The 17,626-nt window shown below is 47.0% G+C and overlaps 1 protein-coding gene across 6 annotated transcripts in view; it reads left to right on the top strand.

Moving 5' to 3' along the window:
* Window positions 1–17,626, top strand: part of ELAVL3 (ELAV like RNA binding protein 3) — an 84,033-nt gene that overhangs the window by 44,741 nt on the left and 21,666 nt on the right. For all 6 annotated transcript variants that reach the window (XM_080988268.1, XM_080988270.1, XM_080988271.1 and 3 more), the window contains exons 3-4: window positions 14,996–15,099; window positions 16,997–17,150. In XM_080988268.1, coding sequence (XP_080844394.1) covers window positions 14,996–15,099; window positions 16,997–17,150 — 258 coding nt within the window. The remainder of the gene's footprint in view (window positions 1–14,995; window positions 15,100–16,996; window positions 17,151–17,626) is intronic.

Raw genomic sequence — 17,626 nt, forward strand, 5'->3', positions numbered from 1 at the left:
CTTGTTTAGCTTATAAGTAAATCCGGCAGTGGCTGTGGAGGCCTTAAGGAGCTTTTGATAGATGGTGAATGGATCGCAGGCCTGGAACTGTACAGTGGTACCTCGGGTTAAGTACTTAATTCGTTCTGGAGGTCCATTCTTAACCTGAAACCGTTCTTAACCTGAAGCACCACTTTAGCTAATGGGGCCTCCTGCTGCCACCGCGCCGCCAGAGCACGATTTCTCATCCTGAAGCAAAGTTCTTAACCCCAGGTAATATTTCTGGGTTAGCAGAGTCTGTAACCTGAAGCGTATGTAACCTGAAGCATATGTAACCCGAGGTACCACTGTAGTGCATTTGTGCTTCTCTCAGGATTTGCTATATCGTCATTTACTATCGCGATACACCTTTTTTTTAATGATAATGACAAGCTAGCTGTGGATGGAATATGATGAAAAGAGACTATAGCAGACCATGAGGTGGCATGAAACTTTTCTTCTGACACTGGTATTGAAGCTGTAGTTTACCAGGGGCCGGGGCATCACAGGGTGGCAGTGAGATTGTGACTGCCTGGGCACATCAGCACCTCGTAATGATGTGCACATGTGGCCCTGATGCCACAGTTGTTTTCCCACTCCCTGTCTCAACCTTGGATAAGCTGTACTGATGCCAAGGTTGGGAGGGCAGCTCCACAGGCTGCTACTGAAACCAGACCTTGAGGTATCGGTTCAGATTACCTGTTGCACTGGCTTGTTGCTGGTGTTTATTCAGAGGGAAGGTCAGATTTGAGCACCTGATATTTACAAATGGCAAAGCTATGTCTGAATTCTCAGCACATGTGTGCAGCAAGTAAATTTGACAGCCCCCTTTTGGGAAAAAAATACTAGCTTTGATTTGTGGCTTTGAAGATGGCAGTTTGTGACTTGGAGTTTGGTTTGGGGGGGCATTGTATTGAGGTTCAAGTACACAACTGAATAAAGAAATAGTCTGGTTTCAGGCCGTCCGGTTCTCAGAACTAGCTACTTGATTTTATTGTTATTATTTACTTCCATTTAATTTGCATGCTACCCTTTCATGTGAAATACAGTCAAACCTCGGATCCCAAACGCCTCCGTTTTGGAACGTTTTGGCTCCCGAACGCCGAAAACCCGGAAGTAAATGCACTGGTTTTCGTACGTTTTTCGGAAGCTGAATGTCCGATGCGGCTTCTGCTTGAGTGCAGGAAACTCTTGCAACCAGTCGGAAGCTGCACCTCAGTTTTTGAACATTTCGGAAGCCAAACAGGCTTCTGGAATGGATTATGTTCAACAACCGAGGTTTGACTGTATTTCCAGAGAGGAAGCCTTCTACTTTTGCAGATGTTAAGGAACAAATGAAGCCAACAGGACTTTTGTAGCACACCTTTCTCCCAGTGGCCTCCTTTGTGCAGGAAGATATGCCATGTTGATTATCAAAGGCCACTCAGTGAATTTCAAATTAAGCAGAAATTTGAGCTTAAACTTTGCACACCCTGTACTCTAGTTAGGCCTGATGGGGATCCTAATTTAGCCTGCAAGGCTGTTATCCCCAGGCCACGGCCACCTGTCCCCCACCTGACATCATACAAGATATCAGGTGCGGGGAAGGCAAAGATGAAGATCTTTGCCGAAAGCAGGGTTTGCAGGCTTTCCAAGGTCAGCTAATTGTCTGTGCCTAGCAAACTGCCCACACAGTTTGAAATCAAACTGTGCAGCAGGCAGAGTCTCAGCAAACAGGAATGCTTCACCTGAAATAATGGTGGCATCAGGTGACTGTCAGGTGGGCAGCTTCATTCTCCTGTCAAAATGGCTCATGGGGTTTGCAGAAGATCTGGTTCCAGCCCACTAACCTGATCCAGTTCTCTATGCTTGCTCCAAAGACCGCTGTTGAATCTAATTGCCAAATCCAGGAGGGCGATTGTCACACCTCTGGGCTGCTGACATCCAGGGTTTTCTTTCTCTCCTCCTTTCAGATCCAAATGCGATAACTTCTATTTACTGTTTCTAGGTGGTTTTAGTATGTAATCTGTCCCCTGTTGTGTCACCACCAACATTCTATAAAAGCAAGAAGGAAGCCCAAGCTAAGCACAGTTTGCAATTTATTTGGCTCAAAGTCAAGTTCTGTTCTTTGCTAGTATTAGTCCAAAACTCATCCAGGTGCACCGAGCTTCTGTGCAACACCTTGGCAGTGTGTGACCGGCCACATAACTCAGAAGATGTAGTATATACTTAGAAATCCAGGCAAAATCTAACTCTTAAGTAAATTATCAAGTTTAATAAAAGAAAACTGAAATATCGACAGAGAATTTGTAGCATTAAAGGAAGGAAGCACATGCACACTGACAGATGGATAGGCATTGCTGAGATACAACAGGGTCAGCATGGCATGGAAAGTACATTGGAATTGCAAGAGGTTGTCTTTTTAGGGTGTAAAACTAAGTTCTCTGGGAGGGTGTTCCAGGAACAGTAGGGTATAGTGGAGCTCTCTGCAGCTGGAGAGGGAGGGAGGTGCCTTGCTGTGGTGGCATTGCTCTTCTGCAACCACCAGTGCTCCAGCGGTAGATATGCCCCAGTTTGCCTTCAGATTTATACCACTGGGAGGAAAAATGGGTGGAGCAGTGCAGGATGGCAGAAGAAAACTCTGACCCCCGCCACCTTCTGGCATGAGCCCAGAGAGTTCTGAATTTAGTGGTTCTTGCACCACAAATTCATCCCTTCCTTGCCCCATTGGATTGTTCTGCCCAAGCCCAAAATACTCTGCCTGGAAATTGTCTGTTCCTGACCTGTAGTCGTTTCATGGATGCAGAATGAATGTGGTCTCGCTGGAAACAGCAGCAAGTTGAAAGGGGCAGTCCAGAAACTTAGTAAGATACTTTCTCAATTTAAAAAAATAATAATCTCAAAAACTAGAAAGAGGGACTGGGTGGCATATTTTATAGTGAATGCCAGTCATTTCCCCCCTTGGGGACTGTAATGTAGATTCCAGATTTAAATTCTCGAGGTACAGTGGTGCCTCGCAAGACGAAATTAATTGGTTCCGCAAGTTTTTTCTTCTTGCGAGTTTTTCGTCTTGCGAAGCACGGTTTCCCATAGGAATGCATTGAAAATCAATTAATGCATTCCTAGGGAAACCGCTTGCCAGGCTGGCGGTGCGGAGAAGGGCTTTTCTCCCCACCGCAAGCCTTCAGGACAGGTACGGGAACAGAGGGGAAGGCGCGCAGCGCTTTCCCTCTGTTCCCGGGGCTTGCGTGGGAGGAGGGTTTTTCCTCCGCACCGCCAACATTCAGAACAGCATTCTGAATGTTGGCGGTGGGAAGGAAAACCCTCCTCCCACCCCAAGTCTTCAGGAAAGCCATCCGAAGCTGGGCGGCGGGAGGAGGCGTTCCCCCCCCCGCCCGGCATCGGAGCTTCGTTCCGATGCCGGGCGGGGGGAGGAGGCGTTCCCCCCCCCGCCCGGCATCGGAGCTTCGTTCCGATGCCGGGCGGGGGGAGGAGGCGTTCCACCCCCCCCCCGCCCGGCATCGGAGCTTCGTTCCGATGCCGGGCGGGGGGGAGGAGGCGTTCCACCCCCCCCGCCCGGCATCGGAGCTTCGTTCCGATGCCGGGCGGGGGGAGGAGGCGTTCCACCCCCCCGCCTGGCATCGGAGCTTCGTTCCGATGCCGGGCGGGGGTGGGAGGAGGCGTCCCCCCCCCGCCCGGCATCGGAGCTTCGTTCCGATGCCGGGCGGGGGGAGGAGGTCCGAGGACAGTGGGGAAGACGCGCTGCGCTTCCCCGCTGTCCCGGAGATTTCCCTATGGGCTGTCGTCTTGCGAAGCAAGCCCATAGGGAAATTCGTTTTGCGAAGCGCCTCCAAAACGGAAAACCCTTTCGTCTAGCGGGTTTTCCGTCTTGCGAGGCGTTCGTCTTGCGGGGTACCACTGTACAAGCTTTGTCACAAGCAAGTTAGCAGGGAAATGTGTGTTTAGTTCCAATTAGTTGGAACGTTTCGATTGTGAACTTGGATGTACCCTTTATCATATGGCGGTGATAAAGACATTGAGAGGCAACCTACGCAATGGCAGGAAGACACCATCGTCATTCAGTAGAAACCAACATTCTTCAATGGGGGTGGGCCTTCTTCTTGCCCACTGAGTGTCAGAATATGGCTGTCTGTTGCTCTAGGGGCAAAACGAAACTTGCCATGGAAGATGCCTGGAAGCATTTCCCGACATTATTTGTGTGCTGTTTTAATTTTGGTCATTGTGGGTAAGCAGAGCTGTTTATTTGGAAAGGGGGGGTTGGCTACCATCTGAGGCAGAGGTCTAGATGCTTCGCTTCTCAGCTGCTCTGCTTCCAGAAGTACCTGGTCACTTATGGGCTGTACTCTCTGGTCTGGCATTGCTACTACTTAATTCCATAAAAAGACCATACTTAACCACCATTTGATTGAGGTTGAAGGGGGCGACTTGGTGTGCATACTGAGACCTGGGTGGGCGAGCTGGGTGGGTCTGACCAACTCAGCTCTGCCACCTTGGGACATAGTGCAGCACTAAGCCAAACCAGAGAATCTGGGTCTGTGTGTCACCATCATCCATAGGACTTCCATCCCATTTACCAAAAAAACTATTGATCTTCAGGTGGGCTTAGAGGACCTTGCACCTGATATTGGGCCAGGGGAGCATACTGGGGGTATACCAACCACTTTTCTTCTGCTCAGCAGCCTCCCAGACTGAGTTGGCCAAGGTGATCTCTAGCACAGTGTTGGAAGCCCTAGATGACTTTAATATCCACACAGAGGCTGCTATAGATCTAACTCAGAACTTCATGGCCTCCACAACCACCATGGGGCTGTCTCAAATGGCCTTCGGTCCGACTTACTGCCCTTAATTTACAGACTTTACCCAGAGTGATGCAAGGCGTGGCCTGAAGTTGGAGTGTGTACAGGGCAAATAATTGTCATGGTCAGACCACCATCTGGTAAAGTTTGGACTGGTGATGGCAGTTCCCCCCTGCAACTGGGATGGGCCCATTCGGAGGGTCTGCCCTGAAGTCTGATGGAAACTGATGGATTTCTGAATGTTCTGGGGAACTTGGCAGCAGAGAAGCCCGATGATCTTGTCCAAACCTTGGTTCCTATTGTGGAACGGTGAGATGAGACACAGTCACTCCTGAGTGTCCTCTTCGGTCTTGTAGAACCCAGTATGCTCCCTGGTATTTGGAGAAGCTGCGGGCTATGAAACAGGCTGGACAAAGTCTAGAGCTCAAGCGGTTCAGAAGTTCCCTTGAAGGGTCAACCAAACACTTACTGGACATCATTTTGCCTACAAGGCATTGAAGAAGATGCATTTTGTGCCTCAAGCAGCTCACCACTGGAGCTCTTCCGTGCAGTTTGGAACTGCTGACTCGCACTGAAGCCCCTCAAGAACCTGCTTGAGACCAGCTGGCTGCACATTTTGATGATAAAGTTGCTTTAACTCTGCATTTGTGGCAGGTTCCGATGGCCAAGCCTCGATGTGTGGTGGGATCACCTTCTACTTACAGGTGCTTTCAGCTCTCTGCCCAGCCATGTTGCCCCCTTGATCCCTGTTTCTCTTAGCTTACTAACTCTAGCAGTGGAGCTATGACTGGTTGGATCCAGAGTGTGGTTAATGCTTTGCTGCATGTTGGGGTGGTTCCTGTCACCTTGGAGAAGGCGGTGGTCCAGCCTGTTCTAAATAAACTAGTACTAGACCCATTGGTTTGGACAAACTAGCTACCAACTAGCCACAAACACCCCCTATTTAGGGAAGTTGATAGATGGTTATGGTGGAACAAGTTCAGGCATTCATGGATAATACAGTCTTACCTTGGTTTTCAAACAGCTTAGTTCTCGAATGTTTTGGCTCCCAAATGCCGCAAACCCGAAAGTGACTGTTACGGTTTGTGAACTATTTCTGGGAGCCAAACCTCTGATGGGGTTTCAGCGGCTTCCAATTGGCTGCAGGAGCTTTCTACAGCCAATCAGAAGCCATGCTTTGGTTTCTGAACATTTTGGAAGTCGAACGGACTTCTGGAACAGATTCCATTCAACTTCCAATGTACGACCGTACGGACACATTCAAATCAGGATTCAGACTTAGCCATGGGAACAAATTGATCACCCTGATGGATGACCTTTATTGACACTGGGACAAGGGGAGTGTGACCTTGCTCTCTCTCTCTTTTTCTCAATTTCTCTGTGGCTTTTTGATACCATTGTGACCATGGTATCCTCCTGGACTGGCTCTGTTGGTTTATATTGTGGGCATTGTGTTACAGTGGTCCTGCTCCCTGCCTCTGAGTGTTCATTTTAGAGAGTAGCACTAGACAAGGGTCAGCAAATTTTTTCAGCGGGGGGCCAGTCTATTGTCCCTCAAATCTTGTGGGGGGCCGGACTATATTTAAAAATAAATAAATAAATAAACAAATTCCTATGCCCCACAAATAACCCAGAGATGCATTTTAAATAAAAGCACACATTCTACTCATGTAAAAACACGCTGATTCCCGAACCGTCTGTGGGCCGGATTTAGAAGGCGTCCTGAAAGCCACACTGTTTTGTTTCCAATGCTATTTAATATCTAAATGAAGCACTTGGGAGAGTGGGCATTAGCAGATATAGGGCAAGGTGCCATCACTGTGCGGAGGACACTCAGCTCTGTTTCCCCATCACATCTGACTCAGAAGAGGCTGTGCAGGCCCTGGATCAGTGCCCGGTTGCAGTGGTGCACTGGATGAGGAGAAATAAACAAAGTCTGACTCCGGGCAAGACAGAGCTCTGTGGGTGAGCGGCTGCCATGTTTGTGAACTTTCCCTGACCTGGACAGGGTTGCATTCCTTCTGAAGGGGTAGATATGCAGAGTCCACCTTTGCCGCTGGAGACACAGGTGGCCTCAGTAGCTAGGAGCATCTTTTACCAGTTTCAGCTGAACACGACTGCTGCAACCATAATTTGGGCACAGGAGTCCAGGTGTTGGTAATTTCAAGGCTGGACTAGTTCAGAATGCTGCAGCACGGTTGCTGGCAGGGGTGAGATCTAACCAGAAAATTACCGTATTTTTCTCTCTATAAGACGCGCCAGACCACAAGACACATCTAGTTTTTGGAGGAGGAAAACAAGAAAAAAAAATATTCTGAATCTCAGAAGCCAGAACAGCAAGAGGGATCGCTGCGCAGTGAAAGCAGCAATCCCTCTTGCTGTTCTGGCTTCTGGGATAGCTGCACAGCCTACATTCGCTCCATAAGACGCGCACACATTTCCCCTTACTTTTTAGGAGGGAAAAAGTGAGTCTTATAGAGCAAAAAATACAGTATACTTCTGCTCAAAGATCTGCACTGCCTACTGATTTGTTACTGGGCCAAGTTTGGGGTTTCATTTTTTAGTATACGAAGTTCTTAGAAGCTTGGAACCAGTTTACTCAGAAGAATCGCCTGGCTCCATATGGGTTTCTTTCTTTCTTTCTATATATATATATATATATATATATATATACACACACACACACACACACACACACACACACACATTTTTATTAGTTTTACAAATACAAAGTTATAAACAGAGAATCAAAAAGTATATCCATATAAAGACATTCCTCCGAATCTCAGGACTTCCCTCCATCCCCTCCATGGGGTCCCATTATAAACATTTAATACTGCATATTCTTCCATACTCCAATTTTTATATCAAACCATATTGTCCATGGTAATTGTTAAACTAAAAGCGAAATCAAAATCCTGCTAATGTTTCCATCTGCTTACAGTGGTCTCCTAAATAACTTAAAATTTTTCCCCATTCATTTATAAAGTTTTTATCCTCTTGGTTTCTGAGTTTTCCAGTCAGTTTTGCCATCTTGGCATAGTCCACGGCATGGACTATCAACCATATGTGCCTTCTTAACCATTTTGATCTGCAGAACTTGCACTTTTCCAAGGGCCCAGATGGTTGTTTCAAATTCATGAGGAGTTGATATTTTGGTGTGGCATCACCAATATTTTGGAACTCACTGCCTGTTGACACCCACCCCATACTGCTGTGTTGTTGTTGTTTAGTCGTTTAGTCGTGTCCGACTCTTCGTGACCCCATGGACCAGAGCACGCCAGGCACTCCTGTCTTCCACTGCCTCCAGCAGTTTCCTCAAACTCATGCTGGTAGCTTCAAGAATGCTATCCAACCATCTCGTCATCTGTCGTCCCCTTCTCCTTGTGCCCTCCATCTTTCCCAACATCAGGGTCTTTTCCAGGGAGTCTTCTCCATTTCTTCCATTTCTCTGATGTAAATTGCTCACCCCTCCCCCTCCCAAACTACTAATATACAAGAATCTAGGACCCTCGTACCTACGGGACCACCTCTCCTGGTATGACCTGTGGAGGACCTTAAGGTCCATATATAACAACACTTTGGAGGTCGCAAGCCTCAAGGAGGTTAGATTGGTCTGAACTAGAGCCAGGGCCTTTTCAGCACTGGCCCCAACTTGGTGGAACACTCTGTCACAAGAGACTAGGGCCCTGCGGGATTTGACATCTTTCCGCAGGTCCTGCAAGATGGAGCTGTTCTCCCCTGGCCTTCGGCTTAGAATCACTCTGACCCCTTATATAGGATTTGGTATATAAATCTTCGCTTGGCTTTTTTGCTGGCCCATGTAGGACTAGCATGGATAGCTGGCTCGGGTGAATATCTGATGTTTCCTCCCTTTATGGTCTTGATCTATGGGCTACTACTAAAATGAGGCTGCATTTTAAACTGTATTTTAAGCCGTGTTTTAATTAACAGGTTTTTTTCCCTATTACATTTTATTGTAATTTATATTTGGTGTTAGCCTCCCTGAGCCCGGCCCTGGCTGGGGAGCGCGGGATATTAATAATAATAATAATAATAATAATAATAATAATATTTTTTCTTCTACAACTAATGATGGTTCCAGGTGGGAGGGGGAAATTAGCATCAAGAGAATTGACATGGGAAGGGATTGAAAACCCTCCCTCCCTCCGCTTGCCACAATCCTAATCGCCCCTGCAGCTGCTCTCAGCCTGGGCAATCAAAAGATGCTGGGAAATGCAAGCTATATCTCGTTTTGCCCTTAGGCAAACAGGGCAAAATGTAATTTCCACAATTACAGTTAACATTAATTCAGACACTGAAATCTGGGTCTCTTAAAGCTGCTGTATCATGCGTTAAAGTGATAAACCTTGGAGTTTCTATTAATAACATTTATCAAATTGGATATGTTATTTTAATTGTTTTTTGAGCTGTGCAAAACGTCAAATGAAACCTGAATTATTTATAGCACAGAGGCATATTTTGTCTGATCTCATATATAAAAATCTATAACTCTTGAGATTGTCCTCTGCAAGTGTAACATTTTGGTGATTATGCAGTTTGAAGGCGTCTCCGGTCTGTGTCTGAAGGTGCAACTTTTGCTATGATGTCTTAACTTTTGTGAAGTCAGCAGCACAAAGCTCATGGCACTGTTGATTTTAATATTAACAAATCAAAAAAGAAAATTGACAAAATCTTGCTAGAGAATTAAAAAGTGTCACGCTACAATTTGCATTTTCTGCTATACGTCAGCGGATCTTACACATTTTTCTACTAAAACCCTTATACTGGTTTGCCTGCTTGCCGCAAGCCCCCACATTTTCTTACCTTAAAGCCACTGTGTGGAATAGAGTTGGGGGGAGCTGAAGGGCTCTCAGCTCCTCTCCACTCCAGCCTGCAAAACTGTCAGGCAAAGATGATGTGAGCTGTGGTCCCATCTGTGAGAGGCTCCCAGGTTGAAACTCAACCATTGCCCTGGTTGTGACTGTTGTAAACAAAATCTGCCCTTCTTCCCTTATGGGGTATCCAAGAGCCTGTACAGAGTCCTTAAGTGGATTCCCTATCGGTAAGAGAAAATAACAGAGGCCAACCAGAGAATATTGAGAAGCAAAGCAGCTAGTAAGCCTGATCTTTATTAAAGCTGTTGCAACAGGGTGCTCCCCTCACACGCAGGAAAGGAGGAGGACCCAGAACATAGGTGTGCCTGCCCTTATATAGACATTTTAAATTCCCTGCCCTGGAGCTCAAGACCACCCCTCCATACATCATACATACATCACAGAAGGGGTGTAACCCAAGACCACCCCCCACAAATATCATACCACAGAAAATCCGGTCTACAACAGAAATTTGAATGTTGCTTTTCCTGTCTATCAGGTTATCTGATAATGCCTTATCTGATTGCCTTTCCTGGTAGTCTGGCCATTCCTTTGAGATGGTGATTTCCCAAATTCCTGAGACAATGGGAAGGTTCCCTCACCCCCTCCCTCCTTGCAGAGAACACATTTGGTCAGTTTGGGAGTCAAAATGGTTTCAGGGCGGTCTTCCTGTTCTGCTCCAGACATGTGGTCCCCATATCTATGTACGTGCTTGGTTGGTACATTTATGAACATTTATTATATATATAAGACTTTAAATTTTTATTACATGACACAAGCAAAGCTGCGAGGAGGGGGGCGGCGGCGATGTGCATGTAGTATTACTTGGAAGTTTTTGCTGAAGAGTCTGCAGCACTTTTTTAAAAATGCAAACCACCTCTCAGTTTAAATTTCAGAATTTAAGCAGATGAGTAGGTTTCCTTTTCAGCACGTGAGGAACATTGCAGAGAATTCCCCCAGCTAGTCATTGTCATCAGCATAATCAAATGCTGAACTGGGTGGTCCTGTATCCTGTATCTGTCAGTTTGGTAGTGGAACAGGGCCACCTACAGACAGAATAGTTTCTGCCTGCTTCCGCAATAGACTCCCCAGGTAGCAGCTCAAGGAGGACTGAGCTTGCGTAGTAGCCTCCATCAATGCTGAGGGTGTCAGCTGGGGAAATGAAAAGGTGTGGAGAAGCAGTTGAGGCCCTAACCCAGAGGTAAAGGTAAAGGGACCCCTGACCGTTAGGTCCAGTCGTGGATGACTCTGAGGTTGCGGCGCTCATTTCGCTCTATAGGCCAAGGGAGCCGGCGTACAACTTCCGGGTCATGTGGCCAGCAGGACTAAGCCGCTTCTGGCGAAGCACACGGAAACGCTGTTTACCTTCCCGCCAGAGCGGTACCTATTTATCTACTTGCACTTTGACGTGCTTTCGAACTGCTAGGTTGGCAGGAGCAGGGACCGAGCAACGGGAGCTCACCCTATTGCGGGGATTCGAACCGCCAACCTTCTGATCGGCAAGTCCTAGGCTCTGTGGTTTAACCCACAGTGCCACCCGCATGGCTAACCTTTTTTGGGGGGCCCTACAAGGACTGCATGGCAACATGCACAGATGAGGGTCATTACCAATGTGGTTAACAAGCACACACCAACCATATGGTTCAGCACACACAAGCTCAGCGCCAGATTTACGTATAATCTAAACAAGCTCTAGCTTAGGATCCCATTCTCTTGGGGCCCCCCAAAAAATTTAAAGGGGGGGGGACTGGATGCACATTTCCAAAATATAAGATTAAAAAAAACCAAATAAAATAAAACCTACATACAGCAACAGCGTTTTGTGTTGTGTAGGCTCCTATGATGTAAGTACAGTGGTACCTCAGATTACAGACACCTTGCGTTACAGACGCTTCAGGTTACAAACTCCGCTCACCCAGAAGTAGTACCTCGGGTTGAGAACTTTGCCCCAGGATGAGAATGGAAATCGTGCGGCAGCGGCGCGGCGGCAGCAGGAGGCCCCATTAGCGAAAGCGCACCTCAGGTTAAGAACGGTTTTGGGTTAAGAACAGACCTCCGGAACGAATTAAATTCGTAACCCGAGGTACCACAGTAATGGGCCCCGCCTGCTAGCCTGCTCCCTAAAATGTCACTGGTTTGCTCATTTCTATATATAGGGTGCCTACATTCTGCATGGACTGGGTTCATGGCAACATGTGCAAATGGCTTTGGATACCTATTAGGTCCATAAATTACCATATAGCATATATTCAACACAAAAAACAGTGCAATTTGTTGTTGAGAAAGGACAGCTGGACATATAAAGGGCCCATTACCTTCAGTACCTGAGAGCCTTGTCAAACCTAAATCCGGCCCTGCATACAACACACATGCTATCACACATACATACAGAAACACAGATCACCCTCCCCATTTTACACACAGATACCTCCCCAGCATAGTGCTGCGCTTTAAGCCTCAGCAAGCTCACTGCTGCGGTGCGGACATTTCCCCGTTGCAACTTTGGGCTGGGTGGAGTGGGTTAAACCTCTCATCCTAGCCCAGTCTTTTGACTGGGGTGGGGGTTCCAGTGGGGGGGCTGGTGAGTCACTTCAAAGGGCTGCCCAGTTTGATCTGGCTTGTGGGTTCACTTTATCTGCCCTGATGGTTCATAGCAACCTGGAAGTGGAGATTAAAGTCAGCGCATGCATGCAATGAGGTTTAAAAGAACAAGCATGATTCCCTTAATAATTATTTTATTGTTTATACCCTGCCCATCTTGCTGGGTTTCCTCAGACACTCTGGGTGGCTTTTTATTATATTAAAAACATAATAAAAACATCAAGCATTAAAAACATCCCGATACAGGGCTGCCTCCAGATGTCTTCTAAAAGTCAGATAGTTGTTTATTTCCTTGACATCTGATGGGAGGGCATTCCACAGGGCAGGCGCCACCACCGAGAAGGCCCTCTGCCTGGTTCCCTGTGACTTCACTTCTTGCAGCGAGGGAACCAGCAGAAGGCCCTCGGAAGAGGACCTCACTGTCCGGACTGAACGATGGCGGTGGGGACACTCCTTCAGGTATACTGGGACGAGGCCATTTAAGTGACCAAGGAAATAATGAGCCGTTCCTCACACACCCTGGAACCTCTGCATAATCTCTGAACAGGTGGGAGATCTAAACAGCAGCAGCCCAGAGACCCAACACATTTTCTTTGAGTCCCCGCTTGTTTCTCTATTAGGGCCTTCTGGATTAGGGACTGTTAATCAAGAACTGCTGCTTCTATTAATAAGAGTCTGTGCCTTGCTGAAATTAAATGAGGCCCCCTCCGATCAGTAGCTTGATTTTTAGTAGTGCTTTTGTTTAATGTTAATTTGTTGTCTAGTGCTCCTGTTAGCCCAAAACAGGATTCTGGGACTAGTTTCCAGATCACTCTCATTCTAATAGCTGATGGAAAGGTTGCTACTTTGGCATAGGCTAGAGCTGAAACCAGTTTGTTTTAAAATACTCCTTTGAGAGTTTATTAGCAAATGCTGACCATGGTCATGTTTCTGACACCCAGTTACATAATGATGTGAGGCCCTCCTACTAGGGCTCTGGGACCTGAGTTTGTAGGTATTCTTAGTTATTGAGGATGGTTGTGTCATTGGCTGAAACATAAGGTGTGTTAAAGTGCCCTCCTGGATTCGCCTATAGGGTGCAGTGCCCCTAGACCAGGAGCTTCCCAAACTTGCATCTTCAGCTGTTTTTGGACTACAGTTCTCATCATCCCTGACCACTGGTGCTGATAGGGATGATGGGAGTTGTAGTCCAAAAGCAGCTGGAGAGAGACCCAAGTTTGGGAAGCTCTGCTCTAGACCATTAGTTTCCACATCCGACTAAAGTGGATGAAGAGAACCAATGAAAAAATTGCATGCTGCCCCAAGACCAAACTACAGACAGGGTGTGGGAGAGCCAATCTCCAAATATTTTTGCTTTTCCTAAAATGCTGTTATGCATCGGAACACAGGAAGCTGTCTTCTACCAAGTCAGGGCTTATCCACACTTAACCTTTTGCCCCACAATTTCTAGGGGCTTTCTTTGCAAAAACCTGCTCTTTACTGCTGGATCAGAGCAAACAGTGATTCAGGTTTTCCATGGAATGCCATTTGTTCTGATTCAGCAGTAAAGAGTGAGTTTTCGTGGGGAAAGCATGGGGTGGGGGAACAAAGTGCTTGAACCTTTGCCTAGAAAGCGTGGGGCAAAAGGAAGTCTAAATGAGCTCCCAGACTACTGGTCCAGCTATTCAGTAGTGTCAGCACTGATCGTCAGTAGCTTTCCAAGCTTTTAGGCAGAGGTCTCCCAGCCCTATACAGAGGTGTCAGAGACTGAAACTGCAAATGAGGTGCTGTACCATGGTGCTATAGGCCTTTCCCATCTATGCACACGGTACTTGTGTGAATTTGATTGGACAACATTATATAATAGACAGGCACCATATCTGTTGTATTTTCGGTGGCCTGCTTGAAGACTCTCCTCATCCAACGAGACTTTTAAAGTGCAGATCCTATCCAGTTTCTGTACTGGAATAGTTCTTAAGATGCTTTAATTGTTTAATCCCTTGTGTGTTTGTCACCCTAAGCTCCTTTGAGAGGAAGGACAGGGTGTAAGATTAATAAATAAGTAAATACAATAAAGAAACCATGGGTGGGGGAGAAAAGTGTTTAACTTGTGGACCATTTTTCTGATCAAAATTTGCTCCCACCAAGCTGCTTCCTCACCTGCAGGATATAGATTTCGGATCCCTGTATCTTCTCCCCTGCTTGAGAAAAACACAAGTGTGTGAGGGTCAGTTTGGGGAGGGGAAAGGGTTAGGCACGACTTTCCCCAATCTCTGCTGTGGTCAAATTTGCCACCCCCACATCTGTTTTTCAATAAGGAACCAAAAAACCCCAAACCATCTGGAGATGGTCCACAGCTCTCCTGCATCATGTCTTTTGTGGCCCCCAAAATAACTCGATAGGCCACACTTTGTATTCTGAGCAACGCAGGCAGGAGCTGAAGGAGGGGCACAAAATGATATACTGCAGCATTCACAGGATAGTTCTGAACCCACTGAAACAACCCTTATATTCCAATTTTAACCTTTATATTCAGATGTTAAAATTGCATCAGACTTGAAGAGCTTTAAGCTTTTGTTTCAGCTCTTTTGAAAATGCTACCTTCGCGTTAATTATTCCCTCCCCCTTTGGTTTGAAAGAAACCTCCCTTAACCATTTCTGCGTCTCTTCCTTCCTTCCTTGGCAGCTCCTCCACTGTAACCTCTTTCCCTTCTTCCCCACCAGGGCAGAGCTTAGGCTACGGCTTTGTCAATTATGTTGACTCCAACGATGCTGATAAAGCAATCAACACGTTGAATGGGCTCAAACTACAGACAAAAACAATCAAGGTGAGGAGGATTGGGGTGGGTGGGCAAGCTGCCCTCAAGGTGCCTTCATGAAAGGAAGGCCGGAATGCATATCTGAGTTCAGAGGGGCACGGACCCTCTTTCCTTTCACTTGTGTTTCACTGCCAGGGACTGTGCTGAGGAGGAATGGTGGGAGCCTCCCCCCCCCAAAAGCTCCTGCTCAGGATCCTGAATCTTCCCAGCAGCCATGGGACAGTATAGATTTGGAACAATGGTTTGCAGAGGGGCATAGTTCAAAAGGCAGAAGTTGGGAAGAACTGGGTGATGAACAGCTAGGACAGCCTTTCTCAACCTGTGGGTCCCCAGATGTTGTTGAACTACAACTCCCATCACCCCTAGCTAGCAAGGCCAGAGCTCAGGGATGATGGGAGTTGTAGTCCAACAACATCTGGGGACCCACAGGTTGAGAACCACTGAGCTAGGAGAAGAAGAACTGGGGGAGAGAGAGAGTTAACAGACTTTCTTTCACTGGAAAGCACCCATCTGCTCAGCCCAAGGTCAAGGAGAACAGATAAGGTGGCTGCTCAGAAAGCACAGTGGTTTTGAGATCAGGTTGCAAGGCGCAGAAGTGACTAGGGAGAAAGTGGGTGGAACCCTTAATTGGGAGCACTTTCATTCCGAGGAATGGATTCTTTGTTCTTTCGCTATGATCATTAAAAATTCTAACTGGTAAGAGACTCCTTTCACGTTGTTCTGTTTATGTACTGACCGGGGTGGGGTGGGGGGAGCCGAGTCCCTGAAGCCTGACATTCACCCACTCAGGGCTTTCAGCACAGAATATGGGGTCATCCAGACATCCTTTTTGTTGTTGTTCCAGGCATTTTCCCCGGGAGAACTCACATTTTACCACTGAATCGGGGCAAACGGCAAACAGGTGTTTTTTTTGCAGATTGATGTTTGCAGTAAGACATTGGTGTTCCCAAGGGAAACGCTGGGACAAACAAACTGCTCGGACACAGAGCTTTAAAACCTGGACCTGTGCCTAGAAAAGTGACATGAAAGGATGTCTGGATGAGCCCTAAGCTATACATCTAATCAGGGTTTCCCATACTTGAGTCTCCAGCTGTTTTTGGACTATAACTCCCATTATCCCTAGCTATCAGCACCTGTGGTCAGGGATGATGGGAACTGTAGTTTGAAAACAACTGGAAACCCAAGTTTGGGGAAACCCTGATCTCAACAAATCTGTGCAAATGATGGAAGGAGGCCAGAGTCTATGAAGGGGTGTAAAGGCAGAGTCTGGGTGGCAATATTGTTAGTATTGTTAATTATTATTGTTAAAGGTAAAGGTACCCCTGACCGTTAGGTCCAGTAGCGGACGACTCTGGGGTTGCGGTGCTCATCTCGCTCTATAGGCCGAGGGAGCCGGCGTTTGTCCACAGACAGCTCCTGGGTCATGTAGCCAGCATGACTAAGCCGCTTCTGGCGAACCAGAGCAGCGCACGGAAACGCTGTTTACCTTCCCGCTGGAGTGGTACCTATTTATCTACTTGCACTTTGACGTGCTTTCGAACTGCTATGTTGGCAGGAGCAGGGACCGAACAACAGGAGCTCTCCCCCGTCGCGGGGATTCGAACCACCGACCTTCTGATCGGCAAGCCCTAGGCTCTGTGGTTTAGACCACAGTGCCACCCGCGTCCCTCTTATTATTATTACCACACAGTTAATATGCATGGCACTGTGAAAAGAGAGGTTCCTGTCTCAGGTTGCTTACAGAGGAAGAGGATGGGAGATGGATGTGAAGGTAGGCAGGGGAGGAATAAAGGCGGAATCCTTGGCTCCCCTGGAAGAAAGTGGCAGCTGCTGGGGTTGAAGTGGGAGGTGGAAACAGAAAGCTCTTTCTTGAGAGTGTTTGTAATTCTGCCATCTCTGCCACCAGGTGTCCTACGCCCGGCCTAGCTCAGCCTCCATCCGTGATGCCAATCTCTACGTGAGCGGCCTACCCAAGACGATGAGCCAGAAAGAGATGGAGCAGCTGTTCTCGCAGTATGGGCGCATCATCACCTCCCGCATCCTTGTCGATCAGGTCACAGGTATTAAGAAGCGCATAAGTACCCTGCCACCAGCGCCACTGGTGGAAAAAGATTGCCAAAGGGACTTGAGCAGAGTGAGGAGAGGATTTATCATAGTCCTGGGGGTCCTTCAAACGGAGCAGGAAGGGTTGTGCCTGATGTGCCTATAATGCTATCATTGTAGGACATCATGTGCCTTTGCATGGGCTTGCGCTCTGATTTGCGTATCCTTTCTATCGCACTTGGTACATGGGCTCTGGCCTTGTCCACACAGGCAAACAAAGGTTGATTCTCATGTTGAGGATCAGTGGAGTTTCACCCAGATTCTGCAAATACCCAGAAACACTCTTTTTTTAAAAAAAAAAATATTTATTAAAGTTTCAAAAAATACAAAAAATACAGAATACAAAAAGAAAAAGAATAAAGTTTTTTTAAAAAAAATATATAACCAAAAAAAGTAAAAATAAAATAAAAAGAAACATACCAAATAAACAGTT

The sequence above is a fragment of the Podarcis pityusensis genome (genome assembly GCF_964106645.2).
Source record: "Podarcis pityusensis genome assembly, chromosome: 17".
Classification (NCBI taxonomy): domain Eukaryota; kingdom Metazoa; phylum Chordata; class Lepidosauria; order Squamata; family Lacertidae; genus Podarcis; species Podarcis pityusensis.